This window comes from Choloepus didactylus (assembly GCF_015220235.1).
Source record: "Choloepus didactylus isolate mChoDid1 chromosome 25 unlocalized genomic scaffold, mChoDid1.pri SUPER_25_unloc1, whole genome shotgun sequence".
Lineage (NCBI taxonomy): Eukaryota > Metazoa > Chordata > Mammalia > Pilosa > Megalonychidae > Choloepus > Choloepus didactylus.
Window position 1 is genome coordinate 4,846,590 of NW_023637606.1, and position 27,980 is coordinate 4,874,569.

Below are 27,980 nucleotides of genomic sequence, written 5' to 3' on the forward strand. Positions count from 1 at the left end.
GGGTCACATCTCCATGGAAACAACCCAATCCAAAGATTCCAACCTAATCAACACTAATAGGTCTGTCGCCACAAGACTGCATCAAAGAACATGGTGTTTTGGGGGACGTAATACATCGAAACCGGCACAAGGGGCAACTCCCATCTGGGTTCAGAGTTCTTGTGACCAGAGAGTTCCTGAAGGCAGGAACATTTGTGAGTCCCCACCATTCCTACTTAGTACCCTCCAACCCTCTGGCAAGCGTGTGTCCACACACACTCACAGCTTATTGAACTTTGGAGGCCATCCAGGGCTATGCTGGCAGCCCTGAGGTCATCAGGGACTCAGGTTCATTCTATCTCACCACTCTGTCATCCTTATCACGACTTCTACCTCAAGGTCGCAGATGGCTGTGCATGCTCCAGCCATCACATCTGCATTCCAGCCAGAAGGAAGGCTTAGAAGTGACAAAGAAGAGCCTCACTGCCCTCAACTTCTAAAGGGCAATTCCCAGACACTGTGTGCACTTCTGCTTATATCCCCTTGGCCAAATCTTAGTCCCACAGCCACCGAGCTGCAAGGGAGGCTGGGAGATGCTGAGAGGTGTAGCATTTATACCAGATGCTCATCGGGCCTGCCTAAAAATGGTACCAAGAAAGAGGAAGAAGAGGAAATGGTGGACAACTAGCCTTCGGCCACGGTGACTTGCACAAGTTATGGAACCTCTACAGCTGTTTCCTCATCAGAAAAATCGGACTGATAACATCCTCGACTTAAGAAGGGTGGAAGGCTAGAGCACGTAGTCTTACTGTGACGGTCAGAGTAAGAAAAATTCTATTACTATGGAAGAAGGGGAGAATGGAAATTAATAGAACTTTTTACATTTCCTGGCTCCCTCCTCAATCTGGGACAATTCCAGGCTCTACCTGCCTCTGGGAAGGTCCCCATCCCAGGCTTTCCCCCAGTGGGGATGATTCCGGCTTCCCTTACATCGAGGTGTGGCCACAGAACTAAATGCCAGTGTGTTGGTTTGTATATATTATGCCCCCTAGAAAAAGCCATATTCTTTAATGCAATTTTGTGAGAGCACACTAATCTTTTGATTGTTTCCATGGAGATGCAACTCAATCAACTGTGGGCTAGACCTTTGATTGAATTATCTCCATGGAGATATGGGCCCTGCCCATTCAGGGTGGCTCTTAATTAAATCACTGGAGTCCTACGAGAGGACAAAATGCCCCAAGAAGAATTGAGTGGGACATTTTGGAGAGAAGCTAAGAGCTGACACTTGGAGATGCTTGGAGACGTTTGGAGATGGAGCCCAGAGTTTGCTCCAGAGGAGCTAAGAGAGGACCCCAACACTTAGATACACAGGAGCTGAAGAAGATAACAGAGACCCAGAAACATTTTGGAGAAAGCCTTTCTGAAACCAGAACGCTGCAGAAGATGCCAGCCACGTGCCTTCCCAGCTGACAGAGGTCTTCCGGATGCCATTGGCCTTTCTTCAGTGAAGGTATCCTCTTGTTGATGCCTTAGTTTGGACACCTTTATGGCCTTAGAACTGTAAATTTGTAACCTAATAAATCCCCTTTATAAAAGCCAATCCACATCTGGTATTTTGCATAACGGCAGCTTTAGCAAACTGGAACAGCCAGCCAATGCGATGGAAGTAGTGACAGCTTCTGGAACTCTCCTTTGGGAGACCTCTAGCGTGCAGCCCTTGTCCCTCTGCTCCTTCACCCCTTCTTCTGTTCTGCTGCCTGGAAAGTGAACACCGCCACCTTGGACCATGAGGACAGCCAAGAGGTGGCTGCACAGTGCGGGGCTCTGTGCCCCGAGATCAGCCCCAGACCGCACATGTCTGAGCTCTCACTCAAGAGGCAAAGGCTCCATCTTGTTGAAGCTCCTAATTCTTGGGGCCTGGTCCTTTCCTGCCAAGCCCAATCCTAATGGATTCAGCCCCACTGCCAGCGAGAAGCAGGGCTGGGATGTACAGCCGCCCTGTCCACTTCTGGAACTGCCACCAATACAGAGCTTTATTGAATCTGCAGAGCTCGAACCCCCAGTTTGCCTGGCCAGTCACCCAAGCCTCTTCCCATATTCTGTGTGCCCATGGTTTAGTGTCTGCCCCTTACCCCCCACAAAATGAAAGCTCCGTGGTGGGCATTTTGGTCTGTCGGGTTCACCTCCCAGCAGTTGTGCAGGTCAGTACTCGCTGAATCCATTTACTTCCCTGCACATCCTTGTCCTAAGTCCATGGCCATTTTCCGAGCCCCTTCAACGTGCTGCCTCAGACCCAGATCCTTGACATCAGTTATAGAATAAATGAGCGGACGCCTGCGAAATGCTTTTAGCTGAGTGTTTAGCTGCTGTCCTTGGTCATGAGAATCCTAACGTGGCCCCCTTAGAGCACTGCGGATTCCCGTTCCCCAGGTTAGGAGGTTGGGGCCTGAATCGGCACCCAGATCTGCCTGAGAGCGAAGTTCAGTCCAGAAGCTACTTTTGTACCATTGACTTGAGTGGCAGGTGGGGATGGTTCCCAAGTAGACCCCCTCAGCCCAGGGGGTACAGCCTCCTTTACTCCCGCCAATGCCCACCCTCTTGGATTCTGTTATTCGTGAACTTGCTCCGAGCTCACGTCCTTCACCCTTGACCCTTGACCCCTCAGCCCTCAACCAAATCACACAGGCAGAAATCAGGGTGCAGTGGGAGGGGTGCATGGGCTCTGGGAATGGGCTGCCCTTGGGTCGACCCCAAACCGTGACTCTCGCGAGCTGCGGGATCCCAGGCAAGCTCACCGCCCTGGGCCTCAATTTCCCCATTATGTAGAGTGAGGATAAAACCTGCTCAGGAGATTGTCCAGAAAGATAAGACGATGGGACCAGGGAAGGGTGTGGTGGGTTGGGTGGGACACCCCGCGATGACTTGTCTTCCTCCCCAGGCTCCTGGAGGCTCCCCTCCCGAGGGCAGTAAAACACCTGGGACCCTAGTTCGCTCATTCCTGGGAGTCTGGACCCCTTCGCCACCACTGGGGGCTGGACTGGGCTTGAAGGCCCTAGGCTAAGGGAGCCCTGAGTATGCGGGTCCGAGGTGGAGGGCGGTGAGGGTGCGGTCAAGCTGGCGCGTCCCCTGGGATTCTCAGGCTCAGGCCACCCTGCCGGGATCCCTGGGAACGGCCACATAATTTTGCAGGGCCCAGTGCAGAAGGGAAGTGTGGGACCCTTTGCTCAAGAGCGGAGAAGTTCACAATATGGGACATGACTCCTGAGGATGAGCCTGGACCCAGCACCATGGGATTGAGAAAATCTTGACCAAAAAGGGGAAGTGAAATGAAACAAAATAAAGTTTCAGTGGCTGAGAGATCTCAAATGGAGTCGAGAGGTCACTCTGGAGGGCGTTCTTATGCACTGTATAGATATCCCTCTTTAGTTTTTAGTGGATTGGAATAGCTAGAGGGAAATACCTGAAACTGTAAAACTGCAACCCAGTAGCCTTGGCGCTTGAAGACGACTGTATAACAATGTAGCTCACACAGGGTGACCATGTGTTTGTGAAAACCTGTGGCTCACACTCCCTTTACCCAGTGTATAGACAAATGAATAGAAAAATGGGGACCAAAAGTAAATGAAAAATAGGGTGCGATGGGGGGGATGGGAAGTTTTAGGTGTTCTTTTTTTCACTTCTGTTTTTATTTTTTTTGGAGTAAGGAAAATGTTGCAAGTTTGACTGTGGTGATGAATGCACAACTATATGATGGTGCTGGGAACAACTAATTGTACGCTGTGGACGACTATAGGGCATGTGAATACATCTCAATAAAACTATTAAAAAAAAAGAGTGGAGAATTTCAAGGTGGCGACAGGAGAACATTAAACCAAGCGCAGGCCCTGGAGTTCCCAGCCCAGGGAAGTGATGGATGACTTTAGGGTCCCCTGGGGTCCCCCATCCCTCTTCTTGGGAGAGAGGGGCCTGGGCTGGGGCAAGGCAGAGAACCTCTGGGGGTGCTGTGGGGTGCTTGCTTGGCACCTGAGAAACAGCCTTTAGGGGCAGCTAACCAGGAACTGTGTCCCTCTCTTGCCAGAACATTCTCCGGCCTGTGGACCCTTCAGGTTCCTGAGCCTGTGACTCTCCTCTGAGGGTTTCTTTCAAAGTCCCGCAACTCCCCTCGTCAGAGTCTCTGGACAAAGGACATTCCTGGCCCCTACCCTGCTCTGAGCGAGGCCGGTTCCCTGGGGATGGAACAACCACTGTACCGAATGAACCCCGAGACCAGCCCACTGGGTTTCACCAGCAGCTGGAGCATCTGTTTGTTCTCCGAATGCCAACGTGCGATCGGCCTGTCCCGGGCAGAGGCAGGTGCGCTGGCCATCCCCGGCTCCGGGGCCCCTGTGTTGCAGGAAGCCTGGTGCCCCTCTCCTGGCCACATGGCCCTGCCCAGCTGGCTGTCCCAGGGTGGGTGGGGGGCGCTGGCCAGGAGGGAGGAGGGCGGGTGGCATCCTCCAGGGGCATCGTGTGGGGCAGGGGCTGGGGTGCAGCTCGTGACCCCCCAAATGGACACGCGCAGTGTTTACCTCTACGAAGAATGAGAACGGGTTGGAGGCGTGTGCTTTGCTATGCTTTATATTCCTTCTCGTGGAATCCCTGCAAAGGAGAGGAAGGGGCCTCTCGGGGAAACCCATTTGTACTGGTTACCACATGCGGAAGGAAAACCAGGCTAGGCCGTTACAGTCCATAACAGGGAGCTTCAAACGGGACAGGGGAGACCCATTTTGAGAACATTCTTTCTGTCTGACTTGACCCACCTCTTGAATTACAAGACCAAACATTGCGAGTGTGATGGGTTTTTTTCCAGAATAAACGCGTCTGTCTTCCATGCTCCCTGCACGCCTGGCCTGGGAAGGCACAGCACGCCCACTGCTCTTGACGGAAACTATTTTTAAAGGCCACGTGAGTTGACGTTAGTACCGTCTGTGTGAACGAGAACAAATATTGGGGACCGAATATACTGCAACATACACATCCATAAGAAATGTTCTAATAACAATGAGAGCACAAACTATCAGCATAAACATATTTCCAAAAAAGAAAAACGATTACATTTTGTAAGATGGTGCCGACTGGACCAGAGGTTTGTCTTTCTGCTTGGCAGTTGGTTTTGGGGCAGAACTATTGCACGGGGTAGACAAATGCACAGGAGAGAAACTGAAGTCCGGGGTCAGGGCTGGGGAAGGCCTGGGCATTTTTGTGTGCCCCAGAGAGGAGAGTTTTGACTCTGAACGACTTGAGGTGGGACCTGGCCGGGGTCAGACTGCTCCGGATTGCTAGCTCAGAGGGACGCTGGCCGGGAGCCTGGGAAGAGCAGGGATGGGCACCGCTGTCTGCAGACACGGCAGGAAGCCCACCTGCTGGAGGCCCGGCCGCCTCAAAACAGGCCCTGCTGTTTGGCTCCATGTTGACTGGGAACTTTGAACCCCCCACACCCTTCCGGTTGCTGCTAAAGCTTCTGGTTGTGAGTTTTGAAAGGCACGGCTGTGTCTTGGCACGAGTGGGCGTGGTTTGGTGGCTGGTTCTTTGAGCCGGGTGGGACCGGGTGGGGGGCACAGGCGTCAGGAGCGTGGAAGTTACCGGCTGTTTGTGGAGCGGCTGTTGCCGTCTGGGGGTGCATCTCTCACGGGCACCGGAGGGTGGCTCTGGCCAGAGGGCAGGAAGCCCACGGACATCTGTCCACCCAAGGCACAAGGGCGGGGGGGGCTGGACTTTCCGTTCCTGAGTGGGAGTGGCAGCAGGACAAGGAGGGGGGAAAGCTGTCCCTTCCTTCCCTGGCTCTGACTGCTTTAAAACAATTTTTTTTTTTAAATATGGTGACGATTGGTACCAGAAGACTGTTGGAAGGCACCCCCTCTCATCTCACCCAGGCGACGTCTGCAGCAAAGGAGAGTTTCGGCTGAGAAAGGCAGGGTGCTCCGGCGGTCAGCGGCTCCCACCCTCCTCCTCCGACGGGCACCAGGGCAGCCGCCACCAGCGAGGGCTACTGCCCCAGCGCCTGCTTGCCTTCCGCGGGGACCTGTGTCCTCTAGCAGGCGCTGACCCTGGTGGCGGTGTCTAAGAGGCACTGTTGCGGTGGGCGCCGGGAGGCCGGGCCTTTGGGACCCCTGATGCCCCCTGGCAGGCGGGCGCCCGCCCACGGCTAGAAGCCCTGCAGGGAGGGGTTCCCGTCGCTGCGCTCCCGCTTCACCAGGGGCTCGCCCAGGCTGCGGGCCTCGGCGTCGGCCTCGCTCCCGCGGTCGTCACTGATGTCATCTGCAGGGTCAGCGTTGGGGAGGGTGGGGGGACAGAGAGCAGCACACGCTCAGCCTGGGCACGGCCCCCGAGAGCTGGCTCTGGATCCCGCCTCGGCCTTTGGCCTGAGCTAACCCTGGTCTTCGCTTGCCTTGCCCTTTTACCCATAACGCCCCTGGGTGGCCCGTGCCTGGGGAGTCTTCCCTGGTGAGCACAGACCCCTGCATTGGCTCCTGTTTGCCTGGATTGCGTGCCCTCTCGGTGGCAGGGCCAGAGACCTGTCCTCCCCTCCCTGTCCTCCAGCTGCCAGGGTCTGCCCGCGGCGCCTCTCCTCTTGGCCTGGGTTGGAGGGGCCGGGGGAACCACCTGACAATGACACCATCGGGTTGCCCCCACCCACCCATCTGGATGCGGCTCCCCAGGCCCCCCACCCACCCCAGGGCTGCCCTGACTCCACCTGCTTCTTAGGAGGCTGGGGAGAACCGCCCCGGCAGGCCTGGGCTCACCCACCTTTGTCAAGCAGTGTCAGCGACAGGGAGGCAAGATCGTTGAACTGAAAGAGAGAAGCCGGGGGTCAGGCGGCACCCACACACGGATGACGGTCAACTATCCGGGTCTGTGCCCAGCATGAAGGCCACCCGCGTCTGTGCCCGGGTCCGGTGCCAGGCAGCGAGCTGAGCATGGCGCATCTTCCCACTGGGCAACTGGTGGCCTCTGAGGGACAGTGGTGCAGGAGGAGCTGCCGGGGATCCTGGGCTTATTATGTACTAAAACCCTGACTGCCATCACTTCGTTTCTTCTTCAGAACAACCGAGGGACTCGGCAGTCCCCCTCCTAGGTGTGTACCCCAAAGAAATGAGGACAGGTGTTCAGACAAACACTGGCATGCAAGCGTCCATTGCGGGCTGTTCACCACAGCCAGAGGGTGGCAGCCACGCCGGCGCCCACCGGCCGGTGACAGAAGCGGAGTGCGGCCCGTGCAGACGACGGGAGGGGATTCAGCCCTAAAGAGGGGAGCCCTGACCCATGCGACACGGGCGGCCCTCAAAGCCATCGCACTGCGTCAAAGGGGCCAGGCACGAAAGGACACGTGCTCTGCGATTCCACCCACGCGGAAGGTCCTGAAGAGGTGAATCCCCAGAAGCGGAAAGCAGACTAGTGGGGGCCAGGGGCTGGGGAGGGGCCGCTAAGGGGTTCAGGGGTTTTCTTCTAGGACGACGGAAACGTTCTGGAACTACAAGAGCTGATGGCTGCACAACCTTGTGACTATACCAAATGCCACTGGATTGTAAGCCTCAAAATGGTTCCGTCAATCTTATGCTATATGCATTTTGCCACAGTGGAAAGTAAAAACAAACCACGGTGGACAGGGGTGGGGAGAAATTAGGCCTCATTTTAGAAGCCGTGGCTGGTCCAGTTCCCAGGCAGGGGGTGGCAGAGGAGCCAGGGTGCGTGGATGCCGGCGGGGACATTTTTCTTTGGGTCACGCTCTGTCGGGGCTCACTGGGTCCACCATCTCCCCCCAGGAGGCTGCCCGCTGCTCCTCGGCAGTGGGGACCCCCAGCCACCCCCGCCCCGCAGGCCCCACACCAAGTGCACCCTCCCCCCGCCCTCCCCTCTCCTGCAGGCCCCACCCCACAAGCCCCGCCCCGCGTGCACCCTCCCCAGCCCCTCCCCACAGGCCCCGCCCCGCGTGTTCTCCCAGCCCCTCCCCCGCAGGCTCCGCCCAGCGTGTACCGTCTCCGAAGGCCTGGCCCCGCCCCGCGTGCACCCTCCCCAGCCCCTCCCCCGCAGGCCCCGCCCAACGTGCACCCTCCCAGCCCCTCCCCACAGGCCCCGCCCCGCGTGCACCCTCCCCAGCCCCTCCCCACAAGCCCCGCCCCGCGTGCACCCTCCCCAGCCCCTCCCCACAGGCCCCGCCCCGCGTGTACTCCCAGCCCCTCCCCCGCAGGCCCCGCCCCCCCCAGCGCCCCCTCACCTCCCCCATGACGGCGATGGGCGTCTCCCCGGTGGCCTCGGCGACGCGGTGCTCCACCAGGTAGAACATGTACTCGTCGTAGAGCAGGCGGATGAGGTGGAAGGAGCCGAAGCTGGCGGCGCTGCGCAGCGTCAGGTCCCGGATCACCATGGAGCTGGGGGCGGCCAGACAGGGGCCCTGACGCCTCCAGGCCGGGACCCCCAGCCTCTCCCCGGCCCCCCTCTCCCCCCACCAGGAACAGCCTTGCCCGGCTCCCCTGCTGTCGCTGTCACCCCTCAGGGCCCCTGGCTTCAAACACTTCGGGACGGGATTTGAGGGCGCTTGCCTGCCTTCCCCTCGAAGCAGGGGGTGGCTGGTTCCTACCACCCACCAGCTAAGAATGGCTTTTGCATTTCCAAATGGTTGAAAAAAATAATAGAACGAAGACTAATTCCAGACACGTGAAAAACAGGAGAGCCACATGGAGTTCTATCGGCACGTGGCCACACCCATTCATTTCCAAACTGTCACCCGCTGCCACTGCCAGGTGAGTAACTGTAGGACCCCGCATGGCCTGCAGAGCGAGAGCACTGACCATCCGCTTCTTTACAGAAAAAGGGGCCCCGATGTGCAGGAATTGCGTATAGCATGGCGCTTGATCAGAACCTCGGGACCCCCCTACACATGGGCCAACGTGGCTCCAAATACCCCAAGGCCCTAATCTCAAAACGTGCATAGGCTGGGTGCTGTATAACCCAGGCTGTAGCATTCAGAGGAGCAGGGAGGGTGCGATTTAAAAACTGCCAGAACTGTTTACACTTAGGTCTTAGCCGTGGGGCTTGCGGGAAGGGTCAGCGAGGACCACGGATAACAGACAGGTTTATTGAGATCTCGGATTTCCCCGGGCCAGCCAGGGTGGGCGCTCATAAAGCTGAGCACTTCTGTTCAGCGGGGGGAAAAGGAGCCGACTTGGGCTGGCCACTGCCCCACAAAGGAAAACAGAGAGGGGAGCCCCTTGGGGGTCCATCTGTGGGGTGGCTCTCCACGTCCAAGTTAGCACTTCAGAAAGCGAAGGTAACTTTGCTGTACGAACTCAACGGCTGCGTAAGTGGACAGAGTCAAACCGTTTCCTGGTGCGTTGCTGGTTCTCGTTTTTATTTTTTATCAAAATAATATGCACGCTTACGGGAAAATGAAGTGCGATGGTGTTTCCATTATGGTGAGATGTGCACCCCCTCACCAGAGGCCACCCCTCAGCTCATGGCTGTTTGTTCTCCTTTGCAGTCCCATGTTTCTAAATCATGGGCTCGTCCTGCTGTTCTGGATTCTTTCCACTAAGACATTCTCTGCTGTTTCCCCCCACGGAGATGGGATCCAGCACCTGTACGCTGTTTCCATGCTCAGAGGCGCACCCCGCTCCCCGTGCTTCACCCCAATGTTGCTCTGTCATAATTTTTCCCTAATTCAGGGTTTCCATTATGAGAAGCCCGCCGCTGTGCTAGTCTCACATTTCCTTCCTTTGTTCATTGACTTGAGCAACATTTAGGTGCTGGGAGGCAGCGGTGAGCTGTCTGGGAGGGCGTCTGGGTGATGACCGAGTCACGTGACTACCTGGGGGGCGGGCATTCCAGGCAGGGGAAGGGCAGGTGCGAAGGCTCTGAGGCAGCAAGGCCAGGGTGGAGGGCCAGGAGGGGGTTGACCGCAGGGGGTACTGGGTGGCTGGATGAGGGGGTGGCAGGCTTTTTTCTTTTTTTTTGGAAAAGAGCCAGGTAGTAAATATTTTAGGCTTTGTGGGCCAGGTGGTTTCTGCTCCGACTCCTTAGCTCTGCTGATGATCTGGGCAGGGTTGGGCATGGCTGTGTTCCAATAAAGGTTTATTTGCACAATCAGGTGGCAGTTGATTTGGCTGCAGTCCATTTCTCGGTAGATGGACTAGATCACACAGGGCCTGCAAGCTCACTGTGTTTCCTGGAGTTAGTAACTGCCTGCTTGTAAAAACAAATTGCTCAATCTTCTATGTATTTATCATGGAGACCAGAACTTTCCCACACAATGGCCAGGCTCCCCTTGGCATGCACAATTCACGTTTTCCAGGCAACGTCCCTCCCGAAGCCCTCGGATCCTGCTCCAGTCTGCACAGGGTAAGACTGTGGGTTGGAAATAATTTTCCGTCAGCATTCTGATGGCAGTACTTTACTGCCTTTTCATTTCCTGCCTTGCCCTTCAGAATTCTGAAGCCTGGCCCTTTGCACGTGGCTGTTCTTTTCTCTGGAAGCTTCTACGATCTTCTCTTAACCTTGGTGATCTGAAATTCCTCATTGAGGTTCCTTGCAGAGGGTCTTATTCATTGCACTGGAAACTTGGCAGCTTTTTTCAGTTTGGAGATTTGTTCCCTTCAGTCCTTGGATATTTTCTTGCTAGGTTTTTGTCGTTTTCCTTCTTTCCCTTTTCTCTTTAATTTTTGTTAGCTGCATATTGAACCTCCCAGAGTGATCCTTTAATTTGCTTTTCTCTCATGTTTCCTTTTTTTAGTGATTTCTCTTATGATTCTTCTTTATCAATGTTTTTCTTTCTTTCTCCATGTTTTTTCCTCTCTTGTAGATACTTCCTGTGATGGTCGGTCTTAGGAGTCAATGTGGCCTGGCTATAGTATTTAGTTATTTAATCAAACACTGATCTGGGAGTTGCTGTGAAGGGATTTTGTTGATGTAGCTAACATCTATGAAGCGTTGATGTGGTGGTGGGTGTACCCCAGAAAAACGTGTTCTTAAATTTAATCCATTCGTGTGGGGGTGAACTCATTGTAAGTAGGAGCTTTTGATGAGCTGACTTCAGTTAAGGTGTGGCCCAGCTCAACCAGGACGGGGCTCCACCCTATTACTGGGGTCCTTTATAAGTGGAATGAAATTCAGACACAGAGAGAGAAAGCCACAGGGAACAGCCAGAGCTGAACGTCAAGGGAACCCAGAAGGGAAGGGAGAAGCCAGAAGATGCCACCTCATGCCTTGCCAGGTGACAAATTAAGGACCACGGACCGCCAGCAGCCAGCTCCGGAATGCCACAGTCTTCAGGCAGAAAACAGGACCTCGATGACCCCTTGATTTGGACATTTTCCCAACTTCAAAACAAATTCCCATTGTTTAAGCCAGTCCGTGGCCTGGTATTTGCTTGAGCAACCAAACGAGCTAAAACAGTTGACTTTAAGTAAAGGAGATTCTTCTTGATGATGGGGGTGGGCCTCATCCAACCACCTGAGAGACCTTAGGAGCAAAACTGGGGTTTCCTTGAAGGAGAAGAAAGGCCACTTGTGGGCTGCGTCGCCAGTGCCCTCACGCCTGACCTCTGGCTCTGGCAGGCCTCATGGGGGACATCCTTCCCCGAGACTTGATGCATGGCTGGTGCACCGAGGTCTCTTCGGGGGTTTACAGAAAAGGCCATGGGCTGCAGGCGGGCCTTGTTCACAGACATCTCTGTGTTTGTAGGCCGGGTGCCTGGTTGAGAACCTGTGCAGACCCCTCTGCCGAGACCTCCTTATTAGGGGCCTTGAAGACCCCTTTGTCCCCTCTGACTCAGCACTCAGCACTCTTCCACTCCCAGCCCTCCCTGCAGCCCACAGAGCCATAAAATGGCAGGAGCCCTTTCTTCGGGCCCCCTTGGCAGTGAGATGACCCGTCAGTGCTGATTCACCTGCTCTTGCCCCTGAGTGGGGCAGAAGGGGTGCTGGGAGCTGGTGCCTGCCCCTGCCTCTTTCTCGCCCTCCTGGAGGAAGCGAATGCAGGCTCGACTGACTATCACTTTGGCCCGTTTGTCCTAACCGGCCATCTGGACATGTGATCATGTGACACCATTTTCAAATGCTCCAAACTGCAGTCACCTGCTCTCCTGCTCTTTGTCCTTGAAGGGGACTTATGTCTTTTAGAAACTTCCTGTAGTGTTGTTTTCGTGGGGTTTTGCTGGGGCACGAAATAAATGCATATGCTCAAGCTCCAAGTCCCAGACAACAATTTTTGTCTGCTAGAAGCTGGTAGCCTGGTCTCAGGCCACTGGTGGCCCTCTGGGCCTGCCCTTCCTTTGCGGGGGACTAGCCACTGTCCCAGCCCTGCTGAGCTCTGTGGAATGACCTCTGGAGCCCCCACACCCTGCCACCCTTCCTGAAGTTTCTCTTGGAGCTCGAGTGGGGATTTACCTGTAAAAGGACCATTTCAGCAGGAATTGCCGGGCGGCCTTGGGGAAGCTGGGGCTGCCTGCGTGCTGCTTCAGGACCTGGGTGACGACATTGTCCAGCCAGCTGGCCCACTGGTCCAGGGAGCTCTGCTGCTGCAGGGTCAGTTTGAAGTCCTGCTCCAGCTGCTGCACCATGTTCTCCTCACACTGGCACACCCATGAGGCTTGTTCCTGTGGCATAGGTGGCCCGTGAGGACAGAGGATGTGACAGCACCGCCAGTGCCACCACTGTGGGCGGGAGACAGGGATCCCCACACAGAACAGCCTTGCCCCAAGCCGAGCCATGGGTGGCCCTGGCATGTGGTCTTTACAATGGTGGCTGGGCCCCAGCATGGCCCGCCTCAAAGAGGCTGACACAGAGAGACATGGGGAGACCTGCCCGGCTTCTAGGGGTTTCTACCAGGCCTTTCTGGATCCAGAGCTCAGAATATGCCACGTTGTTATTTGTATATTTAGAATACATCCTGAATATATTTATCTTAAATCTATTTGTTTAAAATATACTCTAAAAATGAATATATTTATTTGGAATATATTCTAATGTTTAGAAATAAATATATCTACATACACATATACCTATAATATTGGATAAACTCAAGGCTGACATACGGTGGAAACCTAACTCAGGACCCACTTGTGACAGCCTGCTCTCTGCGTGCACTTTTCTATCCCTGGGGACAGAGCCATGGAAATGGCAGTGGCAGGGGGAGGGGTAAGTGTTGTCGGGTCTAGGGAGCTGGGACATTTTTAAAAGAAAATGAGCAAAGGGGTCCTGGAAGCCTGAGGACCCTGCAGGACCATGGGATGGAGGGATCTCAGTCCAGGGCTGTGGTTGGCCTGCGGGGGCCTTGGTTGAGTCATGAGGGCCATGGTTGGCCTGTGGGAGCCTTGGTTGGGCCATGGGGTCCATGGTTGGGCTGGGGGGCCGTGGTTGGGTGGTGGGAGCTGTGGTCGGGCCTGAGTGGGTGGCCTGCGGGGGCTGTGGTTGGGCCATGGGGGCCCTGGTTGGCCTGCAGGGTCCCTGGTTGAGCCTTGGCAACTATGGTTGGGCCATCGGGGCCCTGGTTGGCCTGTGGGAGTGTGGGTGGGTGATGAGGGCCCTGGTTTGGCTGCAGGGCTGTGGTTGGGTGGCGGGGGCAGTGGTTGGGTGGCAGGGGCCTTGCCCACGAACATGTAGTCATTTAACAAAAACATGGCCAGGCCCTGGGCTAGGTTTTACTGTGGCCACATTTTGTGGGTTTCCTAGTTTTTCTAGAGGGTGCAAAGCTGGGCTGGCTGAGGGGGGTTGGCCACAGACCCAGGGTGCAGGCTGGGCATGCATGCACACATTCACACCCATGCACACTCCCCCCACCGTGCACACACACACACATCCTCTTGCACACACACCCACTCGCGGGGAGCGGCGTCCGAGTGTCACCTGCACGTTGGCGAAGTCCACGCGGTTGAGGTCGCTGAGCATCTGACTGATCTGGGAGGAGTTCTGCAGCACGGCACGTGCCGCCTGTGCCAGGTGGTTGAGGGACGTGTATCTCCGCAGGGTCTGGGCGAAGGCACTGACGACACCAACCTGGGATCAGGACGTGGTTGTGGGTGAGTCGGGTCCCGGGCCGGTGTGGGAGCTGCCTGCTCTCCTCCTTGGGGTGTTGTGGGGGTTCAGGGAGATGGCGGGGAGGAGAGAGCAGCACAATTGAAAGGGGAAGGGCGGGCCCCCTCTGACATTCTTCCAGACCCGAGGCCTAGAAGTAGTGGGGGTTCCGGGCTTGTCAGTGTGGCGGGCGGCAGCTGTGACAGCCAGCGCAGCGTTGGTGAGGGGCGATCAGAAAGCCCAGGCATGCCCTGTTTAAAACGCAGATTCCTGGGCCTCGCCCCAGACTCGCTGGATGAGACTCTGGGGTCTGCCCTGGGAATCAGCACTCTTGGACACTAACTCCCTAGGCAATTCTGAAATCCACTGGATTTGCGGACCACTGGCCTAACAGATGAGTTAGGCCCTCCTCTGCTGTCCGTTTGAGAAACACTTGTGAGAAAGACAGATTCGCTTCTTTGCATGGAGGCCAAGTCCCCACATTTTAATTCTGTTTTGTGACCAAGACTTTGGTACTCAAAGTAACAGCGAGGAGGTTAAATTTCCCTCCTTAATGATGAGTGTAGAAACGAACACTCATTCTTTGCCAAATGGACCCAAATGTACTGCAGAGATGACACTTCCCGTCGTCCCCTCCCTGCTGGCGTTGGTTTTATGTCAGCGGCGTCCTCGAGCTTCCTGAAGGGGCCCTTATCCCCACAGCACAGGAGCCCAGCCTTGCTGGGGTGCAGTGATGCCACACATCCTGCCCCCCCCCCCCCCCCCCCCCCCCCCCCCGGTGCAGCACAGCAGAGCCCGAAGACCCACTGGGGCCCGGCATCCCTGCTTGGTAGCTCTTCTGTCCCTGTGCAAATGGCCCTGATGCCCCCGCATCTCCCTGCAGCCCATTACCTTGGTTTGTATGACCTGCTGAGGGAAGTCGCTCATGGCGTTCGTCAGCCAGCCTTCCAGGCTCTTTGCAAAATTGCGGATCGCCTGTGTCAATGTACCTGGAAGATACGGACCACTGTGTCAGCAGAGAGAAAGGCAGGGTCTTGCCCGTGATTGGGGAGTGAATCGTGTCCCCCCACCCAATACATGTGCAAGTCTTAATCCACGTCCCAGTGGCAGTGAACCCATTGTAAATTGGACTTTTGGAGACATGAGGTGAGTCCAAACTGAACGAGGGTGGGTCTTAATCCCATAGGCCTGGGGTCCTTATAAGCAAAGGAAATTGGACACGGAAGCAGCAGCCAGGAGTAAGAAGTCAGAGGACGAGAGAGAGAGAGAGAGAGCGTGCCATGTGACAGAGGCATGCCGGGGGGAAAGCCCAGCCCTGCCAACACCTTATGTCGGATTTTCAGCCTCCAAAACCGTGAGACGATAAATTCCTGTTGTGGAAGCCCACCGCTGTGGGGTAGTTGTCACAGCAGCCCTGGCAAACTGAGACACCCGTCAAAATCAGGATGGAGTGGAACCGATTTAAATGGAATGGAAATTTCTACCCATGGAGAACAAGCAACACAGAGGCAAACAACAATGCAGCAGGTGCCAGGGTGACCGAGAGAATTTAGGAAACTTCGGAAACCCAGTGCTGGGCAAGAATTAGGGACGGCTCAGTGCCCTGGATCTCTGTCTGTCCATCTGTCTGTCTACACCTGTGGTTCTCAACCAGGGTCGCTTTGGCTCCCCGTCTTCTCCCAGGGGACACTTGGCAGTGTCTGGAGAGACTGTGGTTGTCACGCTGGGGAGTGACATTGATATCTAGTGGGGGAGGCTGGGGATGCAGTTCAATGCCCTACAGTGCACGGGGCGTCCCCTTTAAGATGAGGGGGCCCCAAAGGTCAGCAGTGCCGAGGCTGAGGAACCCCAACACACGTGCACACATATGCATATAAATACCTTCCACCAACTTCCAATTTTATTTTTGAGATGGCTTCTAATAAGCAACAAATAAAAGACAGGAAATAAAAATAAAAGACGTTAGCAGTCTTTTATTTTCATTTCACAGACCGGAAGTAGACTCATAGAAATGCAATGTGAAAGGAAATATATCCCAAACTCAACCCTTAATATGGAGACTCTTAATTGAGCCTTAAATTGAACTGTTTTGTGGCAGGCCAGGCCAAAGGAGAAGTGCAATGTTTTTATCATTTCTCATTTTCGGGCAGAAAGAGGCAACTGAGTTCATTAAGAAAGACGGAGGTTTTTCCAATATTAAAAAGCACTGATATTTATAGATCACCTGCCAGGCCTTGTTGGTCGGGCTTGGTGCAGTAATTTAGTACTTTGGTAAACTAGTGAGGGTGCCTGAGCTTTTTTGTCTTTAATTTGGGACACTGCTCGGTGCCACGATCACTGGGCGCCCCTGGGGAGAGGGTGTCAGTGGGGTGCTCGGCACCGGCCCGGCTTCACGAGCGCCCCCCGGAAGTGGGTGCGAGCATCACTACGGGGGCTGCGGATGCTTCCGGAGCCTAGGGCAGGTCTCCTGGGGTGCATGGCAGCCCCACCCCCAGTTTAGCCACCAAGGCACACGTTTTTGTTTTTCTCCTTTCCTTAGTCAAGGATGTTGGAGTTTGGCAAAACGTTGGTCATATGTACTCTTTGAGGCTGAAGAGTTGCAGGGTTGGGAGAAAGCTGGGCTCAGCCTCGGATCAACCCAGGGGAAGAGGCTGATCCAGACCAACTCTCTGGCTTCTGGCAAACTCCAGCCTGACCTCACCCCCAAATCTCTTACGGGACATCACAGGGGATGGCGAAACTCGGAGACGTGACTGCTCCCTGGAATCCTACAGTGCTGGGCAGCTGAGCTGGGGGAGCCTTGGATCTGGCCAGGGACGGCTTGTGGCAGGGCCTGGAGGCCCGAGCCCAGGGTGGGTGAGACAGGGGCAAAAAGTCGGCCCATTCCCCTCGCAGGTCCCAGGAGCCCCAGGCGGCAGCCGTGGCTTATTCTTCACTTATATCCTGTCACCCAGCCCTGTGCCCTCAGTAAATGTCACCCCGATACTAAAAACCAGCCAGCAGAGGAGCGGAGGGAGGGCAGCTGCTGGCTCGTCTTTGGGGAGCAGCCTGCCTGGAGGGTGGCCCCGGCTGGGTGACGGGGTGACGGCCCTGTGCGGCCTTTTCCAGCCAGATGAGCCTGTGGGGCCGCTCCGGGGGGTGACTGGGCCACTCCAGAGGCTGGCTGCACACCTGCCAAATAAACCTTCCGGAAAGCACCGAGCCGAGCCTTGGCCCGCCCTGGGCAGTGACCTCGGGTGCGTGGAACACACCAGAGGCAAACGCTTGTCCTCCTCCTGTTCGGTTTGTGGGTTGGGAATAAGGAAAAAAGTGCTGCTATCACTATGGGATTCTTGACGCCTCAACTCTGGGAAAGAGGTACGAGGCAGCCGCAGAAATGCTGATAAGGCCAGAAAAAAATTAATAATAAATAATAAGTAAAAAAAAAATAGAGAGAGCGAGCGTGAGAGTGAGAGCGAGAGTGAGCGTGGAGGCAAGGGGCCCGCAGGGCCCGTGGCGCCTGAGCAGGGTTGCTCACTGGGTACCGGCCGCAGCACGTCGGGGATGAGAATCTCCACCAGGGCCTGGTAGAGGATGTGGTCGCAGCTCCGCATCCACTTCAGGATGGGGTCGCACTTGCACAGGGAGATGAGCTTGTCCTTTGGGATCACGGCACCTTCTGGCTCTTCTTCGCTGTTGGGAGCCGGCGAGATGTCAGCGGGGAGCTGGGGTGCCCCCTCCTCCAGGCCCGCCCTCCCCCTGCTGAGCCGGTGGCGGGACGATTCGGTAAGTCTTTGGGAATAGACCGGAAAAAGTGGAGCTCTGGGGCTTCTGCGGGCTCAGAGAGGACGGGAGAACGGCCACAGGGTGGGCTTCGCGTCCCCGTCCCCAAGCCTGGCCCGGCCTCTGCCAACCAGGCGGCTGGAGGTTGCGTCTAGGGGTGAGCCGCCCCCACACGGGTCACGCCAGCCCCCGCCCTGCCTGTGGCCAAGGTGGCAGCTGCCAACTGGGGGGCCTTCTGTTTGGGGCAGCACCCTGGACCTCACTAAGGTCATTGGTGTTAAAGTCTGATTTGCAAGGGGTTGGAGTGGGCAACGTAAATTATAGATTCGTTGGAAAGAGAATAAAAACCTATTTCTATACATTTAAGGGGATCCGAGCAACAACTCTTAGAAAGTCGGCCCATTTGTTTGTGGGTCATGGGGTGGGTGTTGGGGGATGAGCATCTGCAGGTGAAATCTGGGGCACTGGGAGACCCCCGGAGGCTGCCGGGCCCCGTGGGTGGGACGAGGGGGCGGCAGGCTACCTGGAAGGAACAGAGCCGGGGCTGTCGTTGGCCGAGGCTTTCGAGCTCCAGAAGGACAGCCACAGCTTCTCAATGTAGTGGAACTGCAGGTTCATGACGACATCTAACGTGGCCTGGGGGGGGAAAGGGGCGGTTAGATGCCCGTCTGTGTGGGCTGAGAAGCACGTTCCCTGTGGGAGGCTGCACACCCCCGTCAGAGCATGCAGAGATGTTTTGAAATCCAAAGAGAGGATGCTACGGACGAGAGAAGCAAGTGGAAAGGAATGCAGGGGTCACCGTTTGGAAAGGAGATTCTTTCTCTTCCTTTGCTGGATAGGAAGAAGGATGGCGGGTGGGCAGATGTGGCGGCCCGGGGACACCTGTGACACTCTGTGCCTGGCGATCCCAGCACTGACCGTGGCAAGGCTCGCTGCCTCCCCACGGGGGAGATGCTCGGCCTTTCACCCAGTCATGCCTGGTGCCAAGGCTCTAGGGGGGTCTCTTTCCCTGGGGGATCAGTCACCTCGCAGTGCCGCCTGTAGGCTAGCTGCAGGGTCTTGACGTCATGCAGCGTGATGCCCTCCTGCAGCAAGACGCTGCCCAGGTCGGGAGCCGGGAACTCTGGGAAGACATGGGAGACGTCTACGGGGAAAGGAGGAAAAGTCAGAAATGAGCCAGGTGGAGGGGAGCGTTTACAGAGCAGGGGGCTGCGGCTCGGCCTTGGAAGGCTGGCACGTAGCACCCAGTGCTTCAGGCACCGGCAACCCAGGGGACAGCCCCACGCAAGTCACCCGACCTCCTTAGAGACAGGCCCGCCACCATCTCCGTCTCTGTCACTCCAGGAGACCCGAGTGGGCTCGGAGGAAGACACTGGAGAACCACGAAGGCGGCCACGTTTTTCAGCAGTCAGCTGCATAACTGTGGGTAGTGAGACCACTGGCTTCTCTCTGAGTTCAAACCTTCTCCCCAACCTCCCCCCGTGGTAGAGACTGTGCCACTGCCACCCCATGGCTGGGTGGCTCCCAGGAAGAGGGCAAGGCTGCCTGGTGTCAGGGAAATTGGGACAGAGAGACTTGTTTTCATGGAGTCCTGAGCATCTTTAAATGCTCCCAGTAAGCAAGGAAGAAATCCAATTTCTCCTGCTGCCTGGGTGCTGGCTGACAGACAGTATCTAGCATCTTTCTCAAAAAAAAAAAGTTTTTTTTTCTTGCTGTAACTGTTACAAGATAACATGTCCCATTTCCAGTACTCTTTCTGATGGTGATTTCCTCTTATTCACTTTTTTCCCAATGGATGTTTTATACGTTAATTTTTGTGGCATATGCTGATTATTCTAGAATTGCAAGGACATTGGGAAGGTTTATCTAGAATGTTCTTCCTCATTGAAAGGGTGTTCTGTGGGAGAGCTGTTCAAGCAGCTTCCCTTAGGATGTGGCTTACACCGGTGCTGTCATCTGGCACTATCACCTGGCACTGTCAGCTGATGCTGTCACCTGGCGCTGTCACCTGGTGCCTCACCTGGCACTGTCACCTGCTGCCTCACCTGGAGCTGTCACCTAGTGCTGTCAACTGATGCTGTCACCTGGCGCTGCCACCTGCTGCCTCACCTGGCACTATCACCTGGCACTATCACCTGGCGCTGTCACCTGTGTCTTACCTATGTACTGCTGGTGGTGCTGGCTCTGGGCGGCCATGGCCTGCTCGGGTGTGCTCTGCAGACTGCTGTTGGAGCTGCTGTCCCCCAGGCTGTCTGTCTTCTGGGCTGGCCGGTACCTGGACAGGGGGACACACAAGCCATCATGAGGTTCAGGGAGGCCCCAAGGATCAGGGGATCGGGTGAGATTCGGTTTGGGATTTTTTTTTTAGAAAAAGAACATTTTTCTCTTTGAAGACAAGTGAACTTCTGTACGTAGAATTACAAACATTTTACTATCATGCGGTCTCAAAGGAAGTTGCAAGCTTCTCATTTTGCCCTGAACCAGAAAGCAATGGGCAGCCTGTCCAGGTGGAGAATCAGGGAGCCATCACAGAGGATGTGCTTCCCCAGACGGTTTGTTCCTCTGAGCCCGGGTGGCCCAGTATGGCAGCCAAGGGGTGGGGCCAGAGCAGGGTGGGAGCCAGCCCCAGCAGGGAGCTCCTTTCCGCCATGGAAAATTGGGTCAGGGTGACATGAGGGCTACGTGGGAGAAGGGGCAGATCAGATGCTCCTTAACTCGTGCAAAGCCTGCTTCAGGCCCTGGCTTTTCTAAGCCTGTGCCGCTGCTCCTAAAATGACACCAGGCCTCGCTTCTAAGTCACGGGTGTCTGCCGGGCCAAAGTGTAAACACCACAACAAAAGCCGTATCTTCGGTGCCTGTGGAAAACCAGCTGTCAGACGGACTCTGGGTTCCATCCTAATCTGTTGGCTCCCTGGGAATATTCTGGAGACTCTCCCGTGACCTCCACACAGAGGAGCCGTTGAAATAGTTTAGTGAGCAGCTGACATGGGTGTTCAGGCCACACGGGGAGCTTGGACCCATGGGGGCTGGGTAAGGGCGGGGGTGCCCTGGAAGGCTTCCAGGGAGGGAGGTGATGGTTGAGTGGGCCCTCGAACCAGGGGTCTGCAAACTACAGCCCACAGGCCAAACCTGGCCCTCGGCTTGTTTTTGTAAATAAAGTTTTATTGGCACACAGCCACATCCACTCATTCCACATGCCGTCTCCAGCTGCTTTTGCACCACAATGGCAGTGTCTGGTAGTTGCAACAGAAACCTCACAACCTGGCTCTTGACAGAAAAAGTATATGTCTTACAAGATGAGTAAGTTGATGGTGGGTGGAGGAGAGAACATTCCGGAAAACTGCCAGAACTTTCTAGCCATTGGATCAAAATGTCGGGCAGCGGCAGCGGCTTAACTGTTTAAGCTCACCTATATCAGACACTTTGTCCTGGCTTCTTGGGTTACTGTCAATGCACACTCTCTCCTTTTCCCCTATAGTTAAAAAGCTGAAGATCTGTAACCTCTGTTAGCGGGAAGAGGCTCTGTGTCCCTTGCTCTCATCACTTCATGCCACTGGAGGCTGGGGTTGGTTCCTATGAATTTGCCCTCCCATCGGACGCGCAGTCCCCTGCGCGTATGTAGCTAGCGTTTGGGAAGCACCCCTTCCGCGACGGGGGTTGGGGAGCACCCACCTGGGCTTCTGGTGCACGGGCTGCTGCCTCATGGCCATGTACTGGGCGTCCTCCTGCAGCCGGTTCAGGGGTGAGTCGGGCTTCAGGCGGATCCCATAGTAGTGATACTTTGAATTGCCCCTAGAATCCAAACACCCCAGGGTCAGCGCTCTCAGCCCCAGAGGTGTCCTTCACAGTGGGATGGGCACCCGCTCCTGGCACCCAAGGGTTCTGTGTGAGACGGTAATGGGCCCTCCCATGGCCGACCCGGTTTAGGAGCTTCTGCACACAACAGTCCCCTGTTGGAGGTTCCGCGGTTGCATGTGAGCACGACAAAGGCTCTGAGAAGTCCCGCAGTGAGAAAATCAGTTCACCTTTGTTTAACCGAGTGCTGCCTTCTAAATATTATTACTTCTAATAATCACCTAAGAACATTATTTTGAAAAAGGCAGCGGTTGGGAAACACTAGCTTAGTTGATTATGGGAGCAGTGAGGCTCAAAGGGCTTGAAATGTCTCAGTTATAAAAACAGATCGGGAGCGACTCTGCGGGAGAGAAGCACTGAAAGACAGACCCCCACTGTCTGGGCATCCTGGCTCGCACGATGCCATCTCTCCCAGGCCGGCAGCCAGAACGAGCGGGAGGAGACTGATCTGTGCTTAACCAGGTGTTGGGAGAAAGGAAAACCTGGTGGAAATAAACTCTAATCGGGGAAGACCCCCGAAGAAGGCCCGGGAGCTGTGAGGTGGCAGAGGGGCCACGTCCCCCCGAGACTTGGGCTCCACCTCCTTTCTCCCTGCCTCCTCCCTTCCCCTCTCTGTGCATGTTCCGTGAGAATGTTCTCGTAGGGGACCCAAAGGTGACAGAGAACGAGAAACAACAAGTGGGTCTGGAGAGCAAGTTTTCTCTTGGACCCACTGCCATGTTGCTCAGAGCCAAGATGCTGAGCCGAGAGTGTGTGAACAAATGCCAGTGTCCACTTTTATTTGCTCTCACGGTGAGTGAGGACGCCAGGCCTGGCCTGCCACACGATCCCAGGCTCCGCAAGGAACTCCAGGCCACCAGCTACCCATCTGAGGGTGCGGGGACTTTTTGTCTAGTAAGGAGAGTGTTAGGATTATTGCTTGGGATGACGTTATAGCCCAGAATCTTCCATGGCTGCCATAGGCCAAGGAGAGGCACTGGTGGATTGGTCCAGGACCTGCCAAAAAGCATCAAGAAATAGGAAATTCATCTCTATGAGGTCATCAAGAAGCTGCCTTCTTTAAAAACAAACACACACACATAAAACCCCACCCTTGTGATCATGGGAGTGGGAAACCTCAAACGAAGAGAGAAACTGGCTTGAGCCCAGGTCCCGTCACCATGGCAGAGACTTACGAAGGCCCCGGCCAGGCACGCGTGGCCATGGATAGGGAGTGTCTCCAAGTTCACCCCCAGGTGGTACATGCCAGGCCACCCTGCGGAGGCAGAAGCCCCCCATTCCCCCCAGATCTCAGGTTCTGTTGGAGGGAAGCGGGAAGGCCACCTACCTTGTCCCCAGCCGCCGCGTTCTCAGGCCCATGAACACCGAGCGGATCAGCTTCCCGAAGGAGGCAGCGTTCACGGGGTCGAGCTTGTGCTCCTGGCAGTGCCGAAGATAATGGTTGTACAGAGAACTTCTGGGGAGACTCACGCCTTCGGCGGTTTCATAATTGTCTAACAGCCACTGGAGCTGGGGGAAGAGAGGACAGGTTTGCGTTTGTCAGAATCCTGAAAGATGCCCCAATGGGTACCGTGGACGCACGAAGAGCGCTGCGTGTGCGTTCCCTTCGCGAATCAACAGGAGTGGGAAATTCATCTCTATCATCACTGATCTTCGCTCAGCGATTTGTGCCTTCGTTGTTTTTTTTTTTTTTTTTCAGATTCTGTCTTCAAAATCATTTAAACGCCCACAAATGCCCACACACACACACACGCTGCACACTTTATAGGCCTGCTAGATCCCCAAATAGCCCCTAAAGTTGCAGGAATGGCAATCGGTTTGGATGCCAACAGAAAGTGGGGGACAAAAGCGAACTCAGCAGGGCCCCGTGGGGCAGCTTATAATTAAGAGCAAGAACTAGCATCAACCGCAATCCCTTACCAGGAGACGTCCAGATGGAAATTTAATACAAAACTTAATGAGCGCTCGTGTGCGCAGGAGACAGGCTACAGGAAGCCCGAAACTGAGGTCTCCTCAAGAGGCTAGCGTCAAGTTAGAAGGATAAGAAAGGGCCATCTAGAAAGGAAAGTGCCCACCCTGCAGAAGGGATGCCGGGGTTCCCCGCTCCCCAACATGCCCCTCCTCAGGAGAGGACGGAGGTGTGAGTTTTACAATTGCCTGCACAGATGGAAGGATGGACGGGTTTGGAGAGAGGCAGGTGCTGCCCGCCTGGAATTCAGGCTCCAGGCAGCCGGGCTTTGGAACCTGGCCCGGCCCCTTGCCCAAGCTGGACGTGCTGGGTCCTGCCTTTCCCCTTGGCCTGGGAGGGCCTTCTCCCCATGCCCCCCACCCCCACCCTGCACCCCACTTCCTCTGACAGCCAGAGTGGGCGTCTCCTCTGGGAACCGCCCCCCTCCGGTGACCACACTGCACTCAACACGTTATACTCGTCTTCCCACGTACGTCTGTCCCAGCCAGGCTGAGCACTGCGGGCTGCGAAGTGGCTGTCTTCTCCCTCCTTTTCAAAACAGCTTAGTATAGGAAGGTCCTGATGGACAGGGAGGTAGGGGACTGGTCTGGTGAATCCGTGAGTACCCATCACTCAGATTCAACAGTCACCCGCTCACGGCCAGATTTTTCTGGCTAACCCCACTCCTGCCAGGGCTCCTTCATTTTGTCCCTGGGTCTGACCAGCTTTATCATGGGGGACCCACAGACTCGAGGATCCCTTAACAGAAACACAGACCCCCAAGGAGAGAGCTGGGGTGATGGGTTCTGAGCCAGAAAGGAGGTGAAGCTCGAGGCTGGAGTTCAGGGGTGTGGGGTGGCGCCCAGATGTGTTCAGGGGGACGCATGGAGGGGTGTCGGGAGGATTTGCCGGGTGGGAGGCCTGAGGGGGAAGATGGGGGTGGGTGGGGGGCAAGGGAACAGTCAGAGCAGGGATGGCACGGCCAGGGAGATGAAAAAGGGCCCCCGGGCTCCAGACATGCAGCTGCTCAGGGGAACTGGGTCTCCCAAAGGCCTTAGAAATGAAGGCACCACGTGGTCTCGCCGAGCCCCTGGGCCGAGCTGTTGCCGGAAAGCTTCGCACTACCCCGAGCCCACCCCCGGCAGATATGCAGGACTGCGCAGGCTCAAGTGGCCAGGGTCTCTCAGAAACCCTTGGCAGAGGACCGGGAACTTATGACGATGTCAGGAAGCAGGCATGGAAAGTGAACAGAGCACGGGAGAGACTTAAGGGCTGGCACGGGATGCAGAGCAACTGAGAGGCCCAGAAAAAAAATCCTGAAAAGTGGGAGAAGAAAGGAGATTGTGATGAAGAAACTGAGATTGACCCTTGGAAAGAAGTCCAACAAGACCTGATTTCCAATAGCATGTCTGTGTCATGTCCATCAGGTTTACTTGCTTTGAACTATGAGCTTCGTGTTATACCCAAACTCTTGTTTTACTAAACTCTGAGAGACAAAAAACAGAAATGAAAAGCTGAAAAGAAGAGAAAATGAACAAACAAGCCCAAAAGGGCCCCTGAAAAGTGGCTTTGTCTTCTTGTGCCTCTCTGGGGAAAGAACATTGTGGTTTTCACTTTCTGTCAAGTCCTTCAGACACTTAATCTTCGGGTTTTCCTTGTGGGGGCTCTTGTCTGATCCAGAGGCGGTCAGCGGGCCTCCCCCCACCAAGCTCCGCTGGGAGCTGCCTCCTCGTCCCCCTCGTCCTTGGCCTCCCTCTCCATTCGAGATCCTGACCCTGGATCTCGGCCCCTGGGAGTGTCGTCCCCCCTGCCTGCCCCAGCTCGTCACACCAGGCTCTGTTCCCTTGGGGGGTGGAGGGGCACCTCTGATTCCCGGCCTGCCACCCTCAGGTCTGTCATCTTATTTCCAGTTGGTTCTGGACCCAGGTGAGAAGTGGCTGCTGGGGCCCTGGCACCCTGACGTCTTCCTCACAGCGCCTGCACTGTCCGGAACTGTGGCGGGCATTTACTGATTGCGCGTCCACTCGCCTAGAAACACGGAGAGTCCTGAGAGATGGCGACTCGGGCTTGGGGCACGGGCCTGGGCTGGTGCGTATGGAAAAAGACAGGTCTGGGAAAGATGTTCTCTTCTGCTCATCACCCCGTATTGTTTAAATTAAAAGGAGCATTCTTTGGGTGAACCTTGACGTCAAAAGGATGGGTGGCGGTCTTGGCGAGACGTTCTTCCCACTAAGTCGAAAGTATCTGTAGGGCCTTGACAGCCCTGGCGGGCTCCAAAAGCACAACCAGTTACATTTCCTGTCTCTTTTGTACTGAGGGAAATGGATGAGAGCTGAACTGTGCTGGATTCCAGGTCTAAAGCACAGCTCGTAGCTCTGAGCAGCTCAGTCTCGTCTCCCCAACACTGAGATTCAACTCGGAGCAAGCATCACCCGCTAGTTAAACAAATGGGATGGAAGGTTCCGGGTTCCCTGCACACGCTGCCCACCTTCCCACGGCACATGGTTTAGCCTCCCCGGGCCTCGTGGACCTGAAGCCAAAGGAAATCAGAAGGTTGGACGGGATCTACTTTCAGGCTCCGGATCTTTCTGTATTATGTTTTGTTTGCTTATATGGGCACTAATTCTGTGTAAAAACCAGATTGGACAGAAGTGAATGCTTTCCAATAAAAGTACCTATTTATCCCCCTTTGTTGTCATTTGTCGGGGCTACATGCCTCTTTAGAAGATGGATCAAGGCCTGCCTTTAAAGGGGAAAAAGCCCCCGACTCCAGTGGTCCCAGGCTCTCTGGTGGCACAGCCCGCCCCCTGGGTCTGTGGAGATACTTGTTTCTACTCTTTGGGGAGGCATTTATCTGACATTGGCTCCTGACTGGCTGAGGGCAAGTTACAGTCTCCCTGGCTCACAGACTAACAACCCAGGGAGCTCTCTGGCACTCCGGCATTGGCATTTAGCTGATTCTGTGGCTGTGTGCCCACCCACCCACCTTGTCATTCAGGCAGTGAGTATTTGTGAGAGCCAGCCTTTTGCCAGGCCCCAGTCTAGATGCTTAGGATGCAGTGGAAATAAAATAGGCTGAAAGCCCTGCCCTCATGAAGCTTCTGTTCTCATGGCGGAAAGATCCAGAATATGTCAGTGAAACATACAGATGTGAGCTGGTGCTAAGTGCTCTGAGCAAAACTAACCTGGGAGAAGGGGCCAGGAGTGCTAGATGGAGGTGGGGAGGGAGAACAGCAATTTTAAATGGGGTGGGTGTGTGGGGTCAGGGAAGGCTGTCGGAGAGAGCACCAAATGAGTGAAGATGGGAAGGAGGTGGAGGAAGGAGCCCTGAGGATAGCGAGGGGGAAGGGAATTTTCTAGGCTGTGCAAAGGCCCTGAGGCAGGCCCGGGCGTGGAGAGTTGGAGGAGCAGCGAGGAGGCCCATGGGGCTGGAGCGGAGGGAGTGACGGGGAGAGCAGGACGAGGGGAGGGCAGGGCGTGCAGGGCCTGGTGGGCTGCGGGGAGGACTTGGGCTTTTCTCCGAGGGAGGTGGGAATCTTCCCTGGAGAATTTTCAGCAGACAGTGCCGAGTTGTCAGCAGACAGGGCAGAGGGCTGGCCAGGAGGTGACCATGATCACCGATGGGAGGCTGGGATGGTGGAGGGAGTGGGCTGGTTCTGGATGCATCTTGGAGGTGACGTCAGTGACAAACTGGAGGGAGACCCAGGTTTGGGGCCTGGGTGCCTGGAGTGGAGGTGACGGGCAGGGGCAGAGACAAGGCACTTATTCAACATTCGGGGGGAGGTGTGGGCAGGCAGGAGGGAGAGGCCCCGGCGGGACAAGCCATCAGCGTGGGAGCCTGGGCAGGGAGCGTGGGTCAGAGTGGAGACAGACACGAGCAGGACAGCCACCTCATCGTGACACAGTTTGTCCCTGTAATCTGGAGCAATTTTTGTACAAAAGACCCGCTCCCTGGAGCTGCCAGCTCTAGCTAACCGCCCACCTTGGCCTGCAGGTCACAACTCTGCCACTCGGGTCAGGCTTTGGCCCGCAACCTGCTGACAGCCAGATGCTCTTTGATGATTCGTTTCTTGATTTAAACAAAAAAAAAAAAAGTCACAGCATCTGAATACGATTCATCTAAAAGCCGTTCCTTCTCCCAGGTTTGCAAATGTCAGAGTTCACTGTAGTGGGCAGTGGTCACCTCCCTGCAACAGTGACTGGGTGAGCCTGAGGTGGGGTGGGCAGTGGGGCTCGAGACAGGATTGGGGGGATTAGGGGGGCCCCCAGTCCACAGAGGGGCGGCATCACACACTTCCCAGCTGCCTGCGGCCCCTCTTCTGCTCTAGACGGGAACCTCGACCTAAAGCTTTCCCAGGCCAGGCAGATGCTGCAGTGACACTCCGACG

General features: G+C 55.6%; 1 protein-coding gene across 4 annotated transcripts in view; it reads right to left on the bottom strand.

Annotated features, from left to right (window-relative positions):
- Window positions 1-4,587: 4,587 nt before the first annotated feature.
- RFX2 (regulatory factor X2) overlaps window positions 4,588-27,980 on the bottom strand; it is a 97,165-nt gene continuing 73,772 nt past the window's right edge. For all 4 annotated transcript variants that reach the window (XM_037824021.1, XM_037824019.1, XM_037824018.1 and 1 more), the window contains 12 exons: window positions 22,972-23,153; window positions 21,462-21,581; window positions 19,949-20,064; window positions 18,815-18,933; window positions 18,313-18,425; window positions 17,545-17,699; window positions 14,919-15,016; window positions 13,860-14,009; window positions 12,402-12,610; window positions 8,237-8,390; window positions 6,769-6,811; window positions 4,588-6,279 (listed from right to left, as the gene is read on the bottom strand). In XM_037824021.1, coding sequence (XP_037679949.1) covers window positions 6,167-6,279; window positions 6,769-6,811; window positions 8,237-8,390; window positions 12,402-12,610; window positions 13,860-14,009; window positions 14,919-15,016; window positions 17,545-17,699; window positions 18,313-18,425; window positions 18,815-18,933; window positions 19,949-20,064; window positions 21,462-21,581; window positions 22,972-23,153 — 1,572 coding nt within the window. In that variant the 3' untranslated portion in view covers window positions 4,588-6,166. The remainder of the gene's footprint in view (window positions 6,280-6,768; window positions 6,812-8,236; window positions 8,391-12,401; window positions 12,611-13,859; window positions 14,010-14,918; window positions 15,017-17,544; window positions 17,700-18,312; window positions 18,426-18,814; window positions 18,934-19,948; window positions 20,065-21,461; window positions 21,582-22,971; window positions 23,154-27,980) is intronic.